Consider the following 25,231-nt stretch of genomic DNA (forward strand, 5'->3'; position numbering starts at 1 on the left):
AAGTAGCAATTCCAGTTTAGGACAGGAGATGGGATGAGCTAAATTTTCATTCAGAGCATCCTATATTTTATATAACTGTTGGTGCTATTATGAATTTCTCGTGCAATGTAGTTGGTGTCCAGTACTGAAAGTGCTCTCTGCCTGTCTTTACCATGACTTCACAACTGAATGCTGCTATCAGAGTAGTGATTCACAGGCAATGTGTAAGATTATATTAAGACAGAAATTGCATGAACTGATTAGCATCAAAGATCCTGACTTAAAAGGAATGTCAGCAGGAATACACTATTTCTATGTGCTTTCATCTCATACAGTTTGCATAACATTAAGAATTAATAGGTAGTATGTGAGACCATTATTAGAAGCAGTAAATATCCTCTACTTCATTTTACTGATGTGCATGTTAAAATTGCAAAATGCACAATGACTGAGCACTTGTAAGGTAAAGTGTGTGGTATATTGGCCAGCTCAGACAACTTGTCCAGTTTCCACTACTAGAGATGGGGTCAAGACTTAAGGGGCGTACACATGGGCCAAATATCGGGTGGCATCAGCTGATTCAATAGAAACTGACCGACATTCGACCCATGTGTACAGCAGCAAGGAAGGGGCATGAACCCAAAATTTTTTGACCAGTGTGTTCTTGCGGGGGTGGCAGTCCGCCTGTCAGAACACAATAGCTCAACAGGGGAGATGGTTGTACTAACATTGCATAGTTAGTACCGCAGCTCCTCCTGAGTTTTTCCGTGTTTTTCTTCATTCAGGTCGCTGGGTTGAACAAAAAAAAGTGTGTAATAGGCTTTACTGCTGTAAGTAAAGATTTGTAAATATTTAGGATTTTTTTTCTGCAATGTTTCATGAATCTCTCCTATATTATTATTTTAACTTCATTAAAAGTCACCCTATTTAATAAAAAGAATAAACAGTCTTTAACATTTCCATATTCTTAGACTCCTCTCACACTTGCGGCGTCTTTAAAGCAAAAAAAAGGGGTTAAAAACGCCCGTTTTGCGGCGCTTTCAAAGCATTTTTATAGCATTTGAAAGCGCTGGCCATTCAGTCCAATGGGCAGGGGTGTTTTGGGAGCGCTGTATACAGCGCTCCCAACTCGTCTCGAAGATGCTGCTTGCAGGACTTTTTTCCCGTCCCGCAAGCGCACCGTCTCAGTGTGAAAAGGCACACTGGAATGAATGGGAGGCGGTTTTTAGGCGCTTGGCAGAGGCTATTTCTCTTGTATATATTTTTTTATCTGTTTTCACCTAGTGATCTGGCCAGTAACACACCACCTGTACTAGAGTGCCTCCACTCTAGGTGAAAGAGCACAGTGGCACCTTTAGACAGCAGCATTGTCGGAATGAGGGAGGGGATTGTTAGATGTACTAGCAGGTTTAAATATGCAAACAAATTGAAGTCAAACTCCAGCTAATACTTTATAATTACAGCTTGAAAAAACAACTTACTGGATGGATCACTAGGTGAAAATTATAGGAAAGAAAATCCTTAAAAACAAAACAGATGTAGCCATCACATCTAGGAATTGGTAAACTGCAATATAGTAAATGTTTGCTTTGGGATTTAACACCACTAGAGTTGACCACTTTTTTTTACCCCCTTCATGACCAGGCCATTGTGTGATACAGCACTGTGTTACTTTAAGTGACAATTGCGCAGTCATGCAACACTGTACCCAAATAAAATTTGTTTAATTTTTTTCCCCACAAATAGAGCTTTCTTTTGGTGCTATTTGATTACCGCTGCTTTTTTTTTTTTTTTTTTTTTTGCACTATAAACAAAAAAAGATTGACAGTTTAAAAAAAAAAAAAAATTTACTTTCCACTATAAAACATATCCAATAAAATAAATTGAAAAAAATCTAATTTCTTCATGAATTTAGGCCAATATGTATTCTGCTACATATTTTTGGTAATGAAAATCCCAATAAGCGTATATTAATTGGTTAACGTCTACAAACTATGGTGTGTATATATACCAGAATTTGTATTTATTTTTTATTATGCTAGTAATGGCGAAGATTAACAACTTATAGCAGGGCTGCAGGGCCATCTTTAATATTGATTGGACCCTGGGCAAAAAATTTCTTGCCCCCCCCCCATGCAATTTCACTCTCCACCTGCTCTGAGACATATAATAAATAGCAGCTAGACCTAAAATGAGTTTACTGTATCGGTTCAGGCAACAATTGCAATTGGTTGCCAGTGGTTACAGCATATAATTACTGCTTACTGACTGGTTGCTAGGGGCTACAGCACACATTACGGCTCACTAATTAGTTGCTAGAGGTTACAGCAGATGATTTCTGCTTGTTGGTTGCTAGAGATTACTGTACAGTAATACTGCTCACTGGTTGCTAGAGGTTACAGTGCATCATCTCCTCACTGCAGGGGGGCATGATATACCTATGGATACTGCCGCTATTTACATATGAATGCTGGTTATTTACATGTAAACACAGACTCTGCTGGTGAGTCACCTGTACACAACAATAGGGCAGAGCTGGGCAGCATTAGTACCAGCACTTCACACTGAGATATAGGGACACAGCACAGGACTAAAACTTCAAAGGGCAAGGGAATTTAAACTGGGATAGTTGGCAAGTATGAGGCAGCTGCTTTGGGCCCCACAACAATGACAGGGGCCAGGGCAGCTGCCCCTTTTGCCCTGCCTTAAAGATGGCCCTGCGGGACTGCAATTTTGCAGCAGACAGTTGGACACTAGCTGACACTTTTTGGGGTCCAGTGACACTAATACAGTGATCAGTGCTAAAAATATGCACTGTCACTGTACTAATGACACTGGCTGGGAAGGGTGTCAAAGGGTTGACTGCCTACCCAGTGTTTTACTGTACTATATGTGCTGCGTTTACGAAGGAAAGTGATGGATTTTATTCCCTGCTTTGCAGGGGCACAAAACCCACCCCTTCCTCCCCTGTCAGATCGGAGACCTGCCTTACTTACATAAGCAGATCTCTATTCTGTGTATTTGCCTGATGATCGTGGGTGCTGGCAGACATCAAGTCTCTGCCACCCGCAGATCGACTTCTGTGAGTAATCAGGCCGAAGTGCAGAATCACGTATATCTCTGTGCCCTGTAGCAATATATCTGCTATGGGGTGGTCCTTAAGTGGTTAAAGTCGAAATTCAACAAAAGTTGTTGTTTTTTTGTCTGAATGAAGTAGCAATGTTTCATAACAAGTGCAAGATTTTTATTACATTCTCTACCTGTTTACAAAGACAGCCATCCCACACATACCTCAGAGGCCAAAATAGATAATAGTGCACGGTCAATGCCGGCACTTGATAAACATAATCAAAGGAAAGGCCAGCACACTGAAATTCAGATGAAGCAGTGTTTTAACTCAAGTAAGCATGATGACCAAATGACCAGGCACCTGATGTTTGGGAGAACCAAAGGTCCTCTTTCGCAAGGTGCTTTGGAAATTCAAAAAAGGGGACCTGAATGTCCCTGTAACATTGGTTGGTTGTTCATCATGCTTGCTTGAGTAAATAGACTCTGCTTCATCTGGGTCGTAGTGTGGTACTCTTTCTGTAGCTCTTTGTTGGGGAGATTCCCCCCTTGCTACTTTTTTTTACATTTATGCCTCAGTTAGTCTTTAGTCATGCCAGTACTTTACAGATGGAAGACATTTTTTGCCATTGCTACTCTCCGTAGAGCATAAATCTCAGTTCATGTCAGACAGTTTTTATAATCAATAAAAAGTTATTTAACCATATCTAAACCCAAAAATAAAATGTTACCATATTGTAACTTACCAGTCCTTAGTCATGGTGGCTGCATAGTATTTATTTTTTTTGAGCCAAGAACATTTCCAACAAGTACAGAAAATACACACTGATCTTTCCTGAAATGTAGTGTCCTCTTTCCTGTGTAAACCAATGGTCTCATCAATCCAAAATGTAATGGAGACCAACAAAGACAGACATGTTTCAAGTCTACCAAGCTAAACAAAATGACAACTGCCCCAATTTATAATTCACTTTTAAAGTAAGGTGCACACAGAAGGGCTTTACACAGAGCACACAAAACTATTTTTCCCACCACACTTACCAACTAGCTGGCAAAAAACAAGAAATGGGCTGCTTCTAGGCATAACTGCCCTCAACGCATCCACTGCTATATATGCTCTATTATGTAGGCTCTCCTAAACTAGAGTTAGGGACCACACTTCACAGAGGGGCCTTGAGGCATATATTGGCCAATGTTGTGCAACTAAAACCCCGATTTCAAGTTCGCCCTATATGCCATCCATATCTTCCTCCAAAGACACAATGGAGAAATTAGTGTAGCCATGAAGGTAAGGGAAGTTTGTTAATTGCAAAATTATGGGGTGAAAAAAGGAAAAATCATTCTACAAAGAAAACTACTGCAGCCACTTCTTCTAAGTAATGATAAGCTGCAATATTACATTTTGGCTTTGGGTTTTGATACTTTAACTTTCATTGTTGAGTCAATGAGAATTCATCTAAGTACTAATGCTTTAGTCCAGAACCAATAAAAGATTCTCAGTAGTGCATGTCCGCTCTCGTGCTTTTGTACTCCTGAATAGTTTTTACTTTTCAGCACTGCTAAGTGAATTATTGGACCCAATCAGGAAATGTGTAACAATTTTCCAAGAAAAGAAAAGTAAAGCAATGGTGTTCATGCATCAATGATCACACTGTTTACTTGGAAAAGTTGGATGGTAAACTAGAAGGTGATTTACTGGTGGGCAGATGCCAGCAACTTACCTTCCGTGTGGCTTTTGTACCCAATGCCTGATATTCCACGTATGATGCAAAGGATAAGCAGCACTTAGGCCCCTTTCACACGTGTACGACTTGTCCTGCAACTTGGGACTGCAAAGTCGCATGACATGTCATTCCCCATGATTTCCAATGATAACCATTCATATACGTGTGACTTCAAGTCATGCTGACTTCAAAGTAGTCCCTGTAATGCTTTGGTCCGACTTTCATGGGAGTTGAGGTACATAGACCTCAAGTTTACACAGGCATTCCCTGAAATCACGAGTAAATTGTGGCCCCAAAATCATGGTAAAATTGTGCGACTTTTAAGACGCAGCAGTGTGAAAGGGGCCTTAGGTTTGTTTGCTTTGGCAGATAGGAGGACTTCTGCAAGAAGGACGCGGAGGAGAATATAAAATGTCTGGTTTTAGACCTCTACCTGGCCATTTATGCTGGTGATACCAGTCATTGACAGTCGGTTATGGAAGACCTGTACTTTCCTTAGATGAAACCATTATTCCAGGTGTCTGTGGTGACATTCAGATTACCTGCACAAACAGAAGTCCAGCTAGTATCAAATGCTGATAGTTTAGGTTCCTCTGGTAGGTGTGAGTACATTCAATAAATTTAAATGGCACTTAAATGAGATAGATATGGCTATGTGACGTCACCAATGGCTACTTGCCAAGTTAAGTCATTCTGATTGGCGATGTTAAAGAGTGGAAGGCACACTTGAGGGGGTAATATTTTATACAAAAGTAGTTAAGAGGGACCAGAATGGTCACCAAAAACTTCTTAAAGTTTGCAGGTATCCACATCAGGTCAGTGCACCAGTTCTAGGTCTAATCCCGTTGAGTTAATTTCCATTTACAAGGGAGAACTATTTGGTTAAAGCACAAGAAACAGGTCTAAATTAATTGCAATGTTTTCACTTCAAATTCATTGATGACACAGTTCAACTTGTAATGCATGTCCCCTTATTTTTTTTTTCATGTAGAAAGCAAGCAAGTGGGGAGGTTCTGAAGGACTCGGAGCTGGCTGATGTGGAGGAGGACGATGGAGCGTCATGAGTAGTTGCATGCCCAGATCAAACCTGCCTGCTGCTTGAACTTGCTTTTCTGTGTTGCACAGATATGTACTCTCATGACCATCATGAACCAAAGCTTGCGATCTGTAACCTCCACTAACAAAAGGTCTTTGTAAAACGTTTACAGATCTATGAAGAATGCGATATACAAATAGAGACTGTCTTGTGCTAAACATGTCCGTCTGCATGTATTTTTGAATAATTTGTGTATGTATACAGGAAAAACTATTGAACAATGTGCCTCATCTCCATTTGTGCTTCTGCAGTATGCAGTCTGTGTACTATGAAGATTGCTTGACCTATGAATGTCTCTTTTAATTTAAGACTGAAAAACCAAAAGTTTTTTTTTTTTTTTTGTGTTATAGTTAATCATTTCATAGACTCCTAATGCTATGCTGCAGCTTCCAAACTCCAGGCTTCTCTAGTGCTATAAGATAATTATAAATATATTTATATATTTTTTTTATATACGTGTATAGATGACTGTACTGGGGCTATTAAGGGAAACCATGCTTGCTGCTCTGAGAACAATGACTTTACTGTGTTGTATGGGTTAGTATAAAATTGCACAATACCTGCTTTTCTGCAGGAAATGTAGTTTTTTTTTTTTTTTTTCTTAAACTATCTGGCTGTAATCATGGCTTACTATAAGTCAGCTAATCTGTTATTATATAGAAAATGTTTACATTTGCTACAGGAAGGGCTATTTCTTCTTTGCATCCACGGTACATCCCGTATGTTTATTATTTGGTATGTTTTACAAAATTGTGATGAATTCACTCATTGCAACCTACAACTTTTCACCCTGTGTCAACTTGAATGCTATGATGGGGGTGTAGCATAGCAACATTTAAGATGACAATTTCCTACCTTTTGATTGCACAGAAAATGTGTACTGTAACACAGTTCATGTATATAAGCATGTAACAATTATTTAGGTATCTTAAATGTATATGTGAAATTGGTCAATAGGTAACTTACTGTCTAAGTAAATAGCTGAACAAGACTATTACAGGTTTCATAAAGGCATTTAATTTATCATACCCGCTATGAAAATGTTGCTGTTTAAATAATAGCCAAAACCTCAAGTAACGCAAATAGATTTTATCTGGGAGCAATTTCCGACATGCTCACTTTATATTATATTTTGAGAAAGTTTTAAAATGATTTTTGAGTATAAAATTTATAGCAATCTGTTAATTTGAATATTGTTTTATTTAACATTGCTCTTTTATTATATATGTGCAATTATCCTTGACTGACTAAAACTGGTTGTAGGCATAACAAAGCTTGTCAGATTGTTCTTAGTACATAGATATGAATGCTGTTGTAAGAGTTAGCATAGAGGTGCATATGAGTGTAGCGGTATAAAAACTAATTTATTCACACGATAATTGGCAACTTATTAGACAATGTAGTGAGATCAGGCATATACATGTAGAAATGTCATTCAGGGTCAACTTCCGGGGATGTACCTTCGCAGAACAGGATGAGCTTCCTTCAGGGGGATTGCAGCAGGTGTGGCTGTAATGTGAAGGAAACACCACCAGGGAGCAGCAGACTAAGTGTAGTGTAATAGGTGAATCAAAAGCTATGTAAATACCTGCTCACAGAAATAAAGGGTTAAGTGCCTTACAACATGTGTCCTCCATCCTCAGTTATCTTGTGGTCTACCGGGGCTCTCCAGGGCTCCCATCCTCATCTATAGGCTCCAGTGAGAGCTGGAACCTGCTCGGCTCTCCTACATCTAGACGATTAATGGACGATCTGACCCACGTGAGACAGAAGACCCACATGTTATAAGGCTGTTAACCCATTATTGTGAGTTGCTATTTACATAGCTTTCTTTTTATTGGCCTATTGCTACACTTAGTCTGCTGCTTCCTGACGGTGTTGCCTTTGGATTACAGTCAAGGGTGCTACAATCTCTCCCAAGGAAGCTCATCCTGCTATGCAAAGGTCCACCCCCAGAAGCTGACCTTGAATGATGTTTCTACATGTATATACCTGATATCGCTACATTTTCTTGTAAGTTGACAATCCTCATGCAAATAAATTTGTACTGCTATACTCAGATAAACCCTCTGCTGTTCTTATCTATTACCATAGAGAATCTTCAGTCTCTTGAGAGGTGCTGCATTACAGTGTTTTGGAATCACTCCACCACCTCACTTAGACCCCCCAAGTCATCTCCCTTCAGTGTGTTGGTCACATACACTTCTGCGCCATATCTCTCCACATATTGTAAGAGTATGAATGTTTGTTTATGTAGTCAGCAGACACCCCTGACCTTATCAATCTATTGACATTTTTCCTTGCTTTCTTTGTACAGATTGTCTGCAGGTGCCATAGACATCCCAAATTCTGCCAATTCCTAAGAGATTGGAAGACTGGAGAGATTTTCATGTGATGTCTCTAAGCACCTTTAAATATAATTCTAGGCATTTTATTTCAGTCTTGGATATCATGGGTATGGTATTGAACCCCAGTTAGATTTTCATTGCTGTTTAAAAGCCCATTGGGAAGGTTTCCCACCAATTTCTTTTCTGGTGACAAAAGAGGAATTTCCTGACCTGATAACTCAACTACAAGTAAAGAGTGGTGGTCTCCCCAATTTTGACACAGATGACAATGAAAAACACGTTATGGGCTCTAAGCCTTCCTTATTCTACCCCAAAACGTTGACCAGTTGACTACTTCTAGGGTTGGTCCCTCCACTTGACCCATGGGCAGAAGGACATTTGTCTATAGACACATATGGCTAAATGTAAAAGATGCAGCTGTAGCAATAAGAACACTGAAAAATGGTGCAGTTGTACATCCAGTTTTGACATTCTGACTGTTTGATATTCAGTCATTGCCAATCATTTTAGATTTCAGGAATTGTGTTCAAATTAAGCTCAGTTATGGTTGGGTCAAAAGTACATATAGACATTTGAATGTTTTGCTCCAAAATATAGCTGGTTCTAAAGGTTTTTTTACCTTTCTTTCCCCTCCTGCTTTTTCCATAGACAACAACATGCATGATCAGTGTGAATGTTTGTTTATGTGGATATCCAGCTATCTTTAAAAATCAAAACCTTAAGTAAAATGATACCCCACGTGTCCAACCATACTTGCACTTGTGTGCAATTTAGCATGGGATAGCACACCAAAAATAAGAATCTTTCCTGTCATTGGTGTTGTGCAAATTTAAATTCTTCTGAAGCACATTTATTCCACTTTGACATTGCTTTGGTTTGGCCGCTGCATGGGTGCAGCGTAGCGTACCCGCAGTTTTTGTGCAGGTTACTCCCGGTTTCTTATAGACTTCTATTATTATGACGCACAATTTTAGCACGATTTCTGAAAGTGCATCAAAACTCCTTTCAGAAAACGCGTAAAAAACATAAGACATTATAGAAGTCTGTGGGAAACTATGGGTAACCCACACGAAAACCACAGTTACAATATGCTGCAACCAAACTGCAGCGATGCAGTGTGAAATGGGCCTTTAAAAAAAAGTTGTTCAACATTTTTTATAACATAACGCTTCTTTGTGCCGCATTTAATAAAAGGGGTCCTGATAAATGCCTTTAACACACCAGCACAATTGGAAACCATGGGTTAATTCTGTTACCTGTTGTTTTCCACCTTGGTAGTAAGAACAGGATTTGAATCAAAATAATTTGACAGCATATTTTCTTTTTAGTGACACATTTAAGTAGAAAGAGGTTAAGGATACTGTTCAGCTCTTTTCCTCTGCAGATGCTTAAACATTATGCAACAAATGTGCAAACTAAACTCTGAAAATGAGTGCTTGTAATAATATATTTTTCATAAATGAACACTGCTGGTTCTAGCTGAGGGCATCTGTCGTATGTGCTGGTATTATGCAAGACTGCTCAGGAGATTCTCTTAGCTTTGAGTGTTAGAGGTCACTTGCCAGCTTTGGAAACCGAGACAATGAGACTGTATCACATTTAATGCCGAGCAACTATATAAATAAACTTACAAGCTATGTTGTTCAATGGATTGTTGCATGTTTTTTCCCATATTCGCTATATTTGATATTTTACCAAACACTTATTCATTTAACTATGTAACTACATTTATGTAGTAGTTCTTATTTTTTTTTTTTTTTTTTTTTTTACTCAAATCGCCAGGCAGTGGTGGCTTGAAAAATAAAAATATAATTCCTTAAATAACTTGTTACTTTTCTTTCATTCGCTGATTGAAATTGGATTTAGAGACTGTTGGTTATACTGCCACCCACAGAGGTTTGGACACTTACAAATTAAAAACTAGTAATCAGCATGGTATAACCCCATCCATCTCACAGCATGCCTCCGTTTTCTGCTAGTGTCCTAGGAGTTTGGATGCCTTTTATTTACTGAGAAACATTTAACTTTTTTTTTGCCAGCCTTTTTTTTTCCTGGGGTCAATATAATTATTATTATTATTATTACTTTGGAGGCTTTACCTGGACCCTAGTGATGATTGCAGGGCTAGCCTGGAATGTGACTTCTTGGTGCTTTCCGGAACTGTGAATGTACTGGTTTAGGTAACAAAGCACACTACCAAAACCCCTTGGCAGCAACCAAACATTGAACATCTCTAAAATAATATAATTTTATTTGTACATGGTTAAAAGTAATTAACATGGGGTATCCTAAATATGTGGTTCCAGTACGATATATTCACCACACAATAAACATCAATCCTTATAAAATATGGTTGATCATGGATTCAGAACGAATTCTCATACAATAACCAGCAGAAAATGTCTAGATCTTCTTCAGGGATATGCTCTAGATCATCGTCATGGGTTCCAAAAGAATTCTCATACAATACCCAGCTGAAAGCCCCAACGTGCTTTGGTCAAGAGAGTCTAGATCTTCAGGGGATGTGGCCGGATATCATAAGCCAAATAAATAATGAATGAATATGACCAGAAATATTAAAAGAACAGACACTCCCTCCGGACCACTGAGCGCCAAAGCGGACCAGAATACCCAACAAGGAACCCTCAAGGAGTCATGCGGACCCAAGATGGTAATGGGGGGAAGAACAAAAAAACACCATCTCCAGGAAAAAAAATAGAAGACTGGCACAGTGAGGGCATCAGGTATTAAACCTCCATGTTGAAAGGATTTAATCTAATCCCCAATATATTTGTCCAAAGGCGTCTATATGTACCTAGGTATACTGTGGATCCAATGGAGAGAGATGTACTGTGTGAGCAGTAGAGCGCTTTCCAAGTCTATAGCCATGGCGGTGTCTGGGTGATCCAGTCTCCGAAGGCTCACTTTGTGGGTAAGCAGTTTGGGCCAAGCATCAGGAGCTACCTTGTGAATAGGACTGTTGGGCACAATTATTATATCTATTTTTTATATAAGTTTACAGTAGAAAGGGTTAATGCTGAGTAATTGAGTGCTGTCGTAATCCTTTAGGTGGAATGTCACTCTGTCACCTATGCTCAGCGCTCTTCTTTCTGTCATTCAACCTAAAGCTACATAGTTACATTGTTAGATTGAAAAAAGACACAAATTCATCTAGTTCAACGAATAAAACACATTCTCACTACTATTCCTTATTAAAAGTGTAAACAGCAACACATCTCAAAAAAGTTGTGACAGGGCAACAAAAAGCTGGTAAAGTGGTGCTAACAAGGAAGAGCTGGAAGAACATTTTGCAACAAATTAGTTAATTGACCACACGTCAGTAACATGATTGGGTATAAAAAGGCATCATAGAGAGTCAGAGTGTTTCAGAAGTAAAAATGGGCAAATGTTCACCAGTGTGTGAAAAGCTACATCTAAAAATTGCCAGAAAATGTTCATACAGAGAATCAGTTTCCCACACAGGGGTTTCCACCATCAACACAAACATAAAAGACATTCAGCCTTGTGGATCTCTCAAGCAGTGCCACTGCTCAGGCCTGTTGCCTTGGTCCTTCAGACCATCAAACACAGCACTTCAGTGTTTCTGTAAATACTCTTGGCTCTCTTTCAGCTCCTTGCTGCTCTGTCACCATCTGCTCCTGCACTGTGCTGACATACACACTCTGGCTGCCCCATGCAGCCTCCCTGACTCATGGGGAAGGCTTGAGGTCCTCCTGACCTTTATGCAGAGACCCCCTGTCATTTGGGTGCAGCCCTGAACTATTGGCAGGTCCTAGTTTATAACAGCTGTGAACACCTGCCCACTCCTGCATCCACCTGCCTGCTGGTTACTGGCAAAACCTGCACACTGGGTTGGAGACTCCTTCCCTCTTAAAACACTTCAGAGTCTGCAAGCTCCAGCCCCTGATTCAGGAATTACAAAACCAGGAGAAAGATCAAAAACCACCTTTCCTTGCTCAGAACTGACATTCTGGTGCCCTGCACTCTGCATATGTGCAAACCCTATGTCACTTTCTCTCCTTTTTCACAGTGACAGGGCCTGGCATTTCCACACTGGCCTTGCACCTCCTTCCTCCCTAAAGTATTTTTGGCCCTTTGCCTTAACCAGGACATTGTACTTCCATCCCTTTGTCCTGTTCCAGTGCATCAGAAGGAGGTATCCCTTCATTGTCTGGATGCAGTTTGTGCTGAGAGTGTTTACCCCTCACAATCATTTCAATTAGAAAGACTGGCCCTCTTTGTCATTCCTATCGGTCCCTATATAGGAGAACCAGCTTCTTGTTCCATTATTTCCCAGTGGTGTAGACAGGTCTTCATACAAGCTTACGGTCTTAGGGATCGGGGTCTGTCCTTTACTGTCAAAGCACATACCACTAGAACTGTGAGTGCTTCCTGGCCTTTTCAGCATCAGGCTACTGTTTCCCAGATTTGCAAGGCAACCACCATGTCTGTTTACTTGTTCTCCAAGTTTTACCAGCTTGATGTTAAGGACTTATCTAGTGCCAGCTTCAGTCATAAGGTTCTCTAGTCATCTCTATGCTTTCAAGAGGCTGTCCCCACATATAAAATGTCTTTGATCAGAAAATGTCCCCAGCCTGGGAGCTGCATGGTAACCCACCTGGGAACATCTCTACAGTTACACAGATCAACTTTCATTGGCTGCCTGGAGGGTAAGGGGAAGGGAGGTGTGCTATAGTTTCCCAATGGTGTCCAGGTTTCATGACATCAGCCCACTAGGAGGAATCCTTGGATATCACATGATCCACTCTCCTGGCTTGTGCAAACTTACAAGCAGCAGTGAAGAGGAGATGCCATCTTGCTCCGGACCTGGGCGGAGAGATCAACACACATGAGCCAGCAATGTAAATGAGCACTGTGCATTCAGACCAAGTAAATGTGATATCATGCAAATGAACAGCATTGTCCAGGGCCTCTGTCTTGTGGCTGGACAGTGCTTTGCTACTATACAGCATCTTGCCCCCTGCCCTCCCCCAGTAAGTGTAGCCACTTAGAAAAGTAGCAACAAGCAGATAGGGTTCCCACTACGTTATCACACTAAACTGTAGTCTAATTTACTAATGCATTAGGATCTTTACAGTATGTAATCTTTATTGTCACTAGTGTCTCTATCATTGGTGCATAATGTCATGATTACCCATTTGTTGCCCATGTATTATAACTATACTCTTTTTTTTTTTCTCTGTATTGTCAAGCCACTCCCACTGTTAGGTGCAGTCTTGCCGTACCTGATTGTAGTGTTTGCAGATTTTCCTAAATCAGACAAATTGAGTGAATAATGGGAATATTGAGTGCAGCGCTAATCCATATTGTGTGTATATATTAAAAAATTGTGCAAGTATGCAAACAGTAAGTATAACACATTGAGGGTTATTTACTAAAGGAAAATCCACTTTGCACTGCAAGTGCACTTGAAAGTGCACTTGGAAGTAAAGTCGCTGTAGATCCAAGGGGGACATGCAAGGAAAATAAAAAACAGCATTTTAGCTTGCACATGATGATTGGATGATAAAATCAACAGAGCTTCCACTTATTTCAGATCTGCCCCTTAGATTTAGAGTGACTGCACTTTCATGTGCACTTGCAGTGCAAAGTGGTTTGCCTTTCGTAAATAACCCCCATTGACTTATAACACATTCCCCAGATGATGTTCTATGGAACGAAACAGGTCGAGTAGACTGAACTAGCTCCATGTTACTGCACTTCTTTGATGTATTTGTGATCACATACCTTATCTCGCCTGTTTATATCATCATTGATGTAAGTGTTCTACCTTTTACAATAAAACCCATAGTTGATGGTTTTACACTATGTGGCGGCCTTTTTCTTTTATGAATGGTGGCGTCCATGATTAGGTCTGGTGACCAGGTTGAACGGAAGCTGACCTCACATGTTGTTTCCTGAGAGGGACCACGTTCCCAGTTCCATGCCTGTTTGACTCTGTGCTGCTGGCATTGGGTCCACTGAGTCCGGTAAGAGTATCCAATTTTTTTCATCAGTGGTGGATTCTATAGTGGTTCTATAGTGAAATCTATAGTGATTTCTTACTAGATGGTGGCCTATTTTTCAGAGGTTGAATAGATCTTCAATTTGAACACTGATTTCTACATAAACACTTGTGATCTCATTTCACCTGTTTGGACTGTTTTTTGTTTTTTCCCTCATGGGTTATTTATTCACAATGCTATTTCGCTTTTTAGTGATTTCACTTTATGAATTGTATTTAAATTAATTTATTGCTGTTTGCACCTAGCAGTTTATTTTATTTTGCACAGTCAATGTGTTATACTTACTGTTTGCATACTTGCACAATTTTTTAATATATACACACAATATGGATTAGCGCTGCACTTAATATTTCTAGTGTAAAGTATTATCACTGATCACTCTAATGCCCCGTACACACGGTCGGATTTTCCGATGGAAAATGTCCGATCGGAGCGTGTTGTCGGAAATTCCGACCGTGTGTGGGCTCCATCGGACATTTTCCATCGGATTTTCCGACACACAAAGTTGGAGAGCAGGAGATAAAATTTTCCGACAACAAAATCCGTTGTCGGAAATTCCTATCGTGTGTACACAAATCCGACGGACAAAGTGCCACGCATGCTCAGAATAAATAAAGAGATGAAAGCTATTGGCCACTGCCCCGTTTATAGTCCCGACGTACGTGTTTTACGTCACCGCGTATAGAACGATCGGATTTTCCGACAACTTTGTGTGACCGTGTGTATGCAAGACAAGTTTGAGCCAACATCCGTCGGAAAAAATCCTAGGATTTTGTTGTCGGAATGTCCGAACAAAGTCCAACCGTGTGTACGGGGCATAATAGTGTCACTTGAGATGTCAGTGAGTGACCCTCCCAGATAGTCTGTTAGTGCCAAATTGTCTGTCTGCCACCCTATCACAGTCACACTAGAAGTCGCTGATCACTGCCATTTACAGTATAGCATCTATAGCTGCGTACATTCCAGTATACAGTTCTGCTCATAAGTTTACCCTGGCAGAATTTATGATTTCTTGGCCATTTTTCAGAGAATATGAATGATGACACACAAACATTTCTTTCACTGTTTGGCTGAAGCCATTTATTATCAATCAACTGTGTTTACTCTTTTTAAATGATAATGGCAACAGAAACTACCCAAATGACCCTGATCAAAAGTTTACATACCCCAGTTCTTAATACCGTGTATTGCCCCCTTTAACATCAATGACAGCTTAAAGTCTTTTGTGGTATTTGTGGATGAGGCTTTTTATCTTCTTAGATGGTAAAGCTGCCCATTCCTATTGGCAAAAAGCCTCCAGTTCCTGTAAATTCTTGGGCTGTCTTGCATTAACTGCACATTTGAGATCTTCCCAGAGTGGCTCAATGATATTGAGGTCAGGAGACTGAGATGGCCACTTCAGAACCTTCACTTTATTCTGCTATAGCTAATAACAGCTCGACTTGGCTTTTTTTTTTTTTTTGATTCATAGTCATGAATGTCCAAGTACGTCCCATGCGCAGCTTTCTGACTGATGAATGCAAATGTTCCTCCAGCATTTTTTGATAACATACTGCATTCATCTTGCCAACAATTTTGACCAAATTTCCTGTGCCTTTGTAGTTCACACTCCCCCAAAACATCAGCAATCCACCTCCGTACCTTTCATCATAGGCCTTGTTGACTCCTCTCCAAATGTAGAGTTTATGGTTGTGGCCAATTATGGTCTCATCACTCAAAATGACTGTGCCAAAAGGTTTGAGACTTGTCTCTGTGCTGTTGGGATACTTTGTGACATTTGCATAGTAATGGCTTTCTTCTGGCAACTCAACCATGCAGCCCATCTTTCTTCAAGTGCCTCCTTATTGTGCATCTTGAAACAGCCACACCACATGTTTTCAGAGAGTCCTGTATTTCACCTGAAGTTATTTGTGGGTTTTTCTTTGCGTGCCAAACAATTTTTCTGGCAGTTGTGGCTGATTTTTTTAGTTGGTCTACCTGACTGTGGTTTGGTTTCAACACAACCCCTCATTTTCCACTTCTTGATTAGAGTTTGAACACTGCTGATTGGCATTCTCAATTCCTTGGATATCTTTTTTTATATCCCTTTCCTGTTTTATACAGTTCAACTACCTTTTCCCACGGATCCTTTGACAATTCGTTTGCTTTCCCCATGACTCAGAATCCAGAAATGTCAGTGCAGCACTGGATGAAAGATACAAGGGTCTGTCAGGAGTGCAGAAACTCATTGACCTTTTATACACACACTTTAATTACAAGCAAACAGATCACAGGTGAGGATGGTTACCTTTTAATAGCCATTCAAACCCCTTTGTGTCAACTTGGGTGCATGTTATCAGGCCAAATCTGTAAACTTTTAAATTTGGGTCATTTGGGTAGTTTCTGTTGCCATTATGATTTAAAAAGAGTAAACACAGTTGATTGATTGATAAATGTCTTCAGCCAAACACTAACCATGAGTGAAAAATGTTTTTGTGTTATCATTCATATTCTCTTAAAAATGGCCAAGAAATCATAAATTCTGCTAGGGTATGTAGAAAAGGGGACTGTTATTGAACTGCCAGCACGCACTGCAGCCTCCCACCTGAATGCATGCCACTAAAGCATTTTGCCTATAGCAGGGCTTATTCATTTTGTTCAAGGTAAAGATTTCTGGGAATTGTGTTTCACTGATCAACAACCAGAGGCTCATGAGTTAGGTTAGCCACACACATTAAGATTTCTCTTGTTCATCCCTGCAGGGCTAAACAGATGGACAAAGTTGCAGTGCAGCACCCACAGCTGTTAGAATACTCACAGTACCTGCATACATTTGGCTGCAGGTGCTGTTCAGCTGAAAAATGTCTGCCCAACTTTGTTCAAGGCAGGTGGTGATGACAGGGCCATCCACAGAAAGAATCTCAGCCAAGTCAACAGGAAACAGACAAAATTTGATCTGTGTATTACTAGCTTTACATGTGGCCGCTTGTGACATACTCCCTATATTACCAAAAGTATTGGGACGCCTGCCTATGAACGCTCTCATCAATGTCTTTATGGACCTTGTTTGTGCTGTCATGTTGGAACAGGAAAAGGCTATCTCTAAACTGATCCCACAAAGTTGGGAGCATAAATTTGCCCAAAATGTCTTGGTATGCTGACGCCTTAAGAGTTCCCTTCACTGAAACTAAGAAGCCAAACCGAATCCATAAAAAAACAAACCCACACCATTATCCCCCCTCCACCAAATGGTTTGGACCAGTGCACAAAGCAAGGTCCATAAAGACATGCATGAGCAAGTTTGGGGTGGAGGAACTTGACTGGCCTGCACAGTCTTGTCCTCAACCCGATAGAACACCTTTGGAATGATTTAGAGTGGAGACTGCAAGCAAGGCCTTCTTGTTCACATCAGTGCCTAACCTCCCAAATGCGCTTCTGGTAAAAATGGTCAAACATTCCCATAGACACACTCCTAAACCTTTTGGACAGCCTTCCCAGAAGAGTTAAAGCTGTTACAGCTGCAAAGGGTGGGCCAACTCAATATTGAACCCTATGGACTAAGACTGGGAAGCCATTAAAGTTCATTTGCATGTAAGGCTGGATTCACACCTTTGCAGTTTTATTGCTTTTTGCGTTTTGCAGATTTGCACTACAGAACGTGTTCCATAGGAAACCATCTTAAATGGACTGTAGTGCAAATCTGCAAAATGCACTAAAACTGCATAGGCGTGAATCCAGCCTAAAGGCAGGCATCCCAATACTTTTGGTATTATAGTGTACCTGTGTGCACCCTTGCTGCACTATCCACCTGCCATATATATGAAAATAAATACAGGTTCTGTAGTCCATACATTTTACTTACAAAGGCTTATAAATACTGTTTCAACTTCTCATAATTCACATCCATGTGTTTTTGTGACCAGGCAGACAATATCTGGGGTCCTGTGGGTTATGAAAGGACCACCTTACTGGTAACAAAACATATTTAGAAATATTTGAATGTGACACAGGCAGAGAAAAAAGTAAGGTTTTCCGTTTCCATACTTTAACGTAGACGCCAAAATGAATCAGTTTCCCTTCAGCCTCGACAAGTACTATCACAGTGTGAGATTTCACTCTGCTTACATCTCCAAACTATTCTTTGCAGGCAATCATTTTCTTCTTTCCCTTTTATAAGCCACATCTGACTGCACTCTAATGATATCTCTGAGGAGAATGGTCTCCCGAAGCACAGTAACAAATGAGAGCGTGCTGCAGACTTCAGTGATTTCCTGCAGTGTCCACAACAACTACAGCTCTGGGGTTTCTTGAGTCACAGGTGCACTTCCTAGAAACCAGAAATGGAAAATCATTTGTGCATGCTCATGTTCGTTTATTGTATGTGATTACAGCTCATTTCAATTAACCTTTATAGCTTAGACTAAGACAAAATAGAGCTGATAAAATGTACTGTTTTACAGTATAGAATCAAATATGCAAACATAAGGGCTTAAAGTGACAATAAAAGATATCCTCATTCTTCAAAAAATAATCTATACACACCCACCACTTAAAGGCTCTGTAATTTATTTTTCATTAAATTGTTTCTTATGCCCTGTACACACGGTCGGACTTTCCGATGGAATATGTGCGGTCGGTGCTTGTTGTCGGAAATTCTGACCGTGTGTAGGCTCCATCAGACTTTTTCCATCGGCCTTTCCGACACACAAAGTTTGAGAGCAGGCTATAAAATTTTCCGACAACAAAATCCGTTTGCGGAAATTCCCACCGTGTGTGGACAATTCCGACGCACAAAGTGCCACGCATGCTCAGAATAAATTAAGAGACAAAAGCTATTGGCTACTGCCCCATTTACAGTCCCGACGTACGTGTTTTACGTTACCGCGTTCAGAACGATCGGATTTTCCGACAACTTTGTGCGACCGTGTGTATGCAAGACAAGTTTGAGCCAACATCCGTCGGAAAAAATCCATGGATTTTGTTGTCGGAATGTCCAATCAATGTCTGATCGTGTGTACAGGGCATTAGTGTTTTTTCTGGTCCTTGTAATGTTTTTTGTGAGCTCCCAAACCCCTCTTTCCCCCTCACTCAGTGGCAGCTTGTGTTTATTTGGGGGGGCAGCAAACAACCACATCCCCCCGGCAGTCGGTCGGCCAGTGGCAAAATCCCCCCCGCGCGCTAGTGGATAGGTGGACATCAAAGCCCGGGCAGGCAGGCAGCATTTCCTACGAGCCACAGGTGGTGGATTTCATCCTTCCTCCTTCTGGATCATGGCGGCTTCTGCTGTGCGTCTCCTCCCTTCTCCTAGGCGTCCAAAAGGATCGCCTGTCCTTTCAGCCTATCGGGTCTCAGACATGCTTCCTGATTTGCCAGGAGGAGGATCAGTTTGAGAATAGAGAATATTCATTTGTTATTCTCACACAACTGGGTGGGCTTGGAGCGCAATGCTCTGCGGCCCCAGCCTACCCTTTTTTTAAGCCTCTGGCTCTAATCGTGTGCTTCAAAAACCTCCCCCCAATTGGAATCCATGCATCCGGCATCTGCATGTAGATTAGGGGGCCGAACGCACGGATAGGGGTGAGGTGCCCGTGCGCTCCTAATGGTAGGGCCGCCACTGCTTTCACTTCTGTTTGTTTAGAATAAGCAGTGTATGTTAGTTGTGGTCATGTTCACTACTCTATGCACACTACACATCCCATAGTCAAACAATATAAATCTGCCTCACTGCCAAGCAGACCTATTTTATCACTCTCATTAGCAACTTATCATCCCATCCTATTCAACTCTTCTCTACCTTCAACTCTCTACTTCGTCCTCCACTGCCTCCACCCACTAACTCAGGAGATCGCCAGTCACTTCAAACATAAGATTGATACAATTTGTGTGGAGATCTCTGCTGTATAGATACCCTATTCACCTAACACTCCATGTCCACAGGTACAATCATTACTTCCCTCATTCAACCCCACCACTATATATATGAGGTTGCTAAACTTCTTTCTAACGTCTAGCTAACCACCTACCCTCTGGGCCTTGTTCCTTCGCAGATGCTACGTTCACCCTTTGGCTCTATTCTACACTCTATTCACATCTTCAATCTCTCCCTCTCTTCTGGTATCTTCACCAACTCTCTAAAACATGCACTAGTCACCCCTATGCTTGAAAAGCCCTCACTGGACCCACCCCACCAACCTTAACAACCTACACCCCATCTCCTTGGTACCCTTTTGTATCAATACTTCTTGAACATCTGGTTTACAACCAACTAAGCGACCACCTCGCCGTGAATAACCTTTTTGACCCACTGCAGTCTGGATTTCGTCCTCAACACTCCACATAAACCGTCGTCCTAAAACTAACAAATGATCTTACGGCCAAAACCAATGAATGCTATTCTGTACTCCTACTCTTGGACCTTTCTGCTGCCTTTGATATGGTTGACCACCCCCTCCTCCTCAAAAAAAAACTCCACGCCTTTGGTCTCTGTGACTGTACTCTTCCTACTTATCCAACCGCACCTTTAGACTGCTTTCACACTGATACTTTACAGGCGCTACAGCGCTAAAAATAGCACCTGCATAGCACCTGTAAAGAGCCTCTCCTGTCTCTTCAGTGTGAAAGCCCGAGTGCTTTCACACTGGAGTGGTGTGCTTGCAGGACTGTAAAAAAAGTCCTGCAAGCAGCATCTTTGCAGCGCTGTAGGAGCGGTGTATACACCACTCCTAAAGCGCCCCTGCCTATTGAAATCAATGGGGCAGCGCCACTGCAGCGTTGCTTTGAGGGTGGTTTTAACCCTTTTTCGGCCGCTAGCGGGGGTTAAAAGCACCCCATTAGTGGCCGAATAGCACCGCTAAAACGACAGTAAAGCACCTCTAGAAATAGTGATGCTTTACTGCCGATGCCTCGGTATGAAAGCACCCTTAGCGTTACTTACAATTCTACCTCCTCCTCTCCTTTTTCTTTGTCAGGGTCCCCCAAGGTTCTTCTCATGGACCTCCCCTATTCATGGTCTACACCTCCTCCCTGGGTCAGCTGATGGCCTCCCATGGCTTACAATACTATCTCTACGCCAACAACACCCAAATTTATCTCTCTACCCCTCAGCTTACTCCATCAGTCTCCTCACGTATCACTAACTTACTGACAGACATAGCCTGGATGTCACACCACTTCCTCAAACTTAATCTATCCAAATCCGAGTTCATAATTTTTCCTCCCTCACTTGCCACTTCTCCTGATCTCTCTGTCAAGATCAATGGCACAGCTAACAGCCCATCCCCACATGTCACGGTTTTCGGTATAATCCTGGACTTTCCTTTCGGCCCCACATCCAATCTCTGTCCAATCCAATCGCAGGGGACCACAAGTAGCTCATATAAATATTATTTTGCAGAATTTGTATAGCGCCAACAGAAATATGGATTCCAGGATGAAAGGGGGGGTCCCTTTTAACCTCTCAGACCTGGGATCGATGTATTGTGCATTTCAGATATATCTGGAGCCAAGTCCTAAATTACAAACGAGATGCACACGATATTATGTCTTGGGAAATGATTGCATTTGATTTGCATCCCAGGGTCTTTATAGCAAATTACAGTTCACACAGAAGATTCATAGTTAAAAACATGCGCAGTACATATTAAGATGGTTACAGCTTGTTAAGACAAACAGTCATTGTTCTCTATTTCTCACAGTAGCTAAATACAAGGGAATGTGAGAACAAGATAACAAAGCGTAAGACAATTCATTTTACAAGACTCTCATGTTTAGACAGATATTTGTGAAGTTTAAAGAGCTATTCTAATTGTACATATAATTTAAGATGGCTGACAGAAAGCAAGATGGATGCCTAGCATAACCTTTCAACCCCCTCTTAAGTCATGAATATGACTTTCTACAGATCCGCAGCCTCCTAAAATCTATGGTTCTTTCTACGTTTGCTGTATTCATTTACATAAAACTGTAGATATTGTGTATATGCGTGAGAAGGTTGGTCTGGTGTAGTGCATTTGCTAATACAGAGTAAATAAGCTTGAAAATCAGATAGCCTATCAATCCTAACAATAGTACTACGATAATCATAATCACTATGTCCTTTAACCATGAAAACATTCCACCTAAACCCAAACTAGAAAAGGGGTTCCATCCATAATTACCTATGTACTGGACTTGAAGTAACTTGTATGTGATGCTCCTGAGTCTGGCCTAGGGCTGACATGACTGGTACTAACTGTGCTAAGTAACACCATCCTTTCACTACTGCAGGGATCCATGGGTAACAAATTTTACCACAGCATATGTATGTATTGTTTCCCATTGAAAAACTTCTTAGAGAACTATGTTAAGGCTCAGCTCCAGCCTCAAGCGCAGCACTAACAAGTTTACCCACAAGTATCCCAGAGGTTGTATTCTTGTATGTAGTAAGTTTACTAATGGTGTTGTTAAGGGATTGATTTTTGTAACTACACAATTGACCTGTATGTGTAAAATTACTAGTGCGGATGGGAATACCTCTTGAAATGTTAAATACTGACTTGGAACACATACCTACTCCTTTGGATGTATTGCCTAACTGAACACACCACTTGGGTTCATGTGACATTCCTAAAGTGTAAAACATAATATTCTGGTTGCGGTATCTTTCTGAGACATTCTTAATACTTAAGACTAGAGTATTTTTCAATGACGACTTAAGGTTTAAAGGGACAGCTAAAGTGGGATCTTAGTAGTTTCTGGGTGTAACTTACTACAAATCCAGCATTTTTCATATCCTGACTTTCTAGCATAAGCATATTTATATTTTAACAGTAAAATTTTTTCCAGAAAGAACTGTTTCTTTGATCAATTCATTAGAGACATCTCTTTTACTGTTATCTCTGGGGTGGAAGTCAGTATGGTTGGTGTGTACTTCGCTTTTACCACATATGATTAGCCCACGGTGTGGGAAATGGCCTACCCATGAGTACCTCAAAGGGGGAATAACCCGTCACACTGTGAGGGGTCATTCTGATTTCAGCTAATACAGCTGGGAGAACTTTTCTCCATTTGCCAAAATTCCCAACCGTAGCATTCCTTATCCTGTCTTTAATTGTTCTATTCATTCTTTCTACAATCCCTGAACTCTGTGGATAGTAGGGGAGGTGAAATTTCCAGTCTATTTTTAATACTTTTACAAGATCTTGGCAGATTTTAGCTGTGGAATCTGGGCCATTATCTGAATTTATTTGTAACAGATATCCCCATCTAGGAATAATTTCCTGTGTGAGGATCTTCTCCACAGTTTGTTGGTGACAAAGATTTATGGCCAGCGTGACATCATGACCAAAAGGTATTGTTGTTTCTTTCTTTCTTTGAGCATATGTGTAAAGTCTATCTGTAAATGGGTAAACAGTGTTGTTGGGTACTCAAGATGTTCATGCTTTGATTTCTTTGGGTTTGTTGGATTGTTCCTAATGCAAGAACACATCTCTGTACAAAAGCTTTGACTAGATTAGGTAGTCCTGCATGAAAAAATCTGCATCTAGGAGTTCACATGTGGCCTGCTAGCCCTTGTGACCCAGTCCATGGTATTGTGCAATGAACAGGGGGCGCTAGCAACAGGAATACATGGTCTCCCCTCTTGGCAGATTAATCCTGTTTTAGGAGCCTTTTGTACCATTCCATCACAGTTCCATTGCGCCATATCATCAGGGGTGGCAAAAGCCTGCAGTTCCGTGAGCCAATGTGCCTCTTTCAGAGAACATGGCTGTTAGCACGGGCATTTGAATGTTTGCCTTTTGTGTAGATGCAGCTTCTTTCTCGATTCTGTCAGCTAGTGCATTCCCTTTGGCTATATCAGTCATTTGGCCTGTATGTGCCTTACAGTGTATGATAGCTAGTTTTTGAAGGCAACTGAATTGCATCTAGTGATGCTGTGACTAAGTCAGAATGTATGATGCTCTTTCCATCTGCTGCTACATATCCTCTGTGAAGCCATATTACACCATAATCCCAGACCACACCATGAGCATATCTGGAATTGGTGTAAATGTTTACCTCTTTTCCGGCAAACAGCTGGCATGCACAGGTTAATGCTATCAATTCAGCAGCCTGTGCAGACTGATAGGGTATTGGATTGGCCTCGAGGACAGTATCCGGCAGTTGAACTACAGCATATCCCGCGTGATAGACATTATCACTTGGTCTGCTGCAAGAGCCATCAACAAAAACTGTTTGTGCAGTAGGGATTAGTACTGAAAGCATATCTGCTCTAGGAGAAGTGTCCTGATGTAGTGATTGTGTACAGTCATGAGGTGGTGGTAAGTCATCCTGTTCTCCTTTAAGACCTAATAAGGCATTCAAAATTGGAGTTGGGCCAGAGTTTGTTTTAACTTTTTATTTTTAGGTTTGGATTGGACAGGAGGATGACTTCATACTGATGAGTATGTAAAGTTTTGAGGAGTGTGGTGACATTGTGTGTAGTATGTAAGGTAGTGTCATGACCCAAGGTAAAAGGTGTCTACAACCAAACCATTGCACAAAAAGCCAGGTAAAAGGTGTCTACAACCAAACCATTGCACAAAAAGCCAGCGCTCTGAGACACGCGGACATGCCCTGCACCTGTACTGGAACCACCTTTGAGAAAAAAGCTACAGGGCACAGTCTTCTACCATGTTCCTGGGCCAGTACTCCCGCTATAGTTCTGCAATTTTCCCTAGCAAACAAGTGAAACATTTTGCCAAATGCAGAGAGGTCGAGGTTTGAGCTGGTAACCATTGCACATTTCAATATGGCAAAAGCATTTAACATTTCATCAGACCATTTTACAATATCAGACATTTCAGAGAGGGTTGCTTGTCTCAATATATTGTCATAGAAAGAACAGTCAGGTAACCAATCATTCCAAGAAAGGTAAGCATGTCCTTCTTGGTAAGTGGGCGGGGCAGACCCACAAGAGCGGAAGCTCTTTTGTGACTGACTTTCCTAACTCCCGGAGACAGCACAAACCCTAGG

General features: G+C 41.1%; 1 protein-coding gene across 7 annotated transcripts in view; it reads left to right on the plus strand.

Moving 5' to 3' along the window:
* Positions 1-7,307, plus strand: part of CAMKK1 (calcium/calmodulin dependent protein kinase kinase 1) — a 382,369-nt gene extending 375,062 nt beyond the window's left edge. For all 7 annotated transcript variants that reach the window (XM_073615054.1, XM_073615060.1, XM_073615058.1 and 4 more), the window contains one exon: positions 5,761-7,307. In XM_073615054.1, the coding sequence (XP_073471155.1) occupies positions 5,761-5,833 (73 nt within the window). In that variant the 3' untranslated portion in view covers positions 5,834-7,307. The remainder of the gene's footprint in view (positions 1-5,760) is intronic.
* The last annotated feature ends 17,924 nt before the right edge of the window (positions 7,308-25,231 follow it).

Source organism: Aquarana catesbeiana, linkage group LG02, assembly GCF_042186555.1.
Source record: "Aquarana catesbeiana isolate 2022-GZ linkage group LG02, ASM4218655v1, whole genome shotgun sequence".
In the NCBI taxonomy this organism is placed as follows: Eukaryota; Metazoa; Chordata; class Amphibia; order Anura; family Ranidae; genus Aquarana; species Aquarana catesbeiana.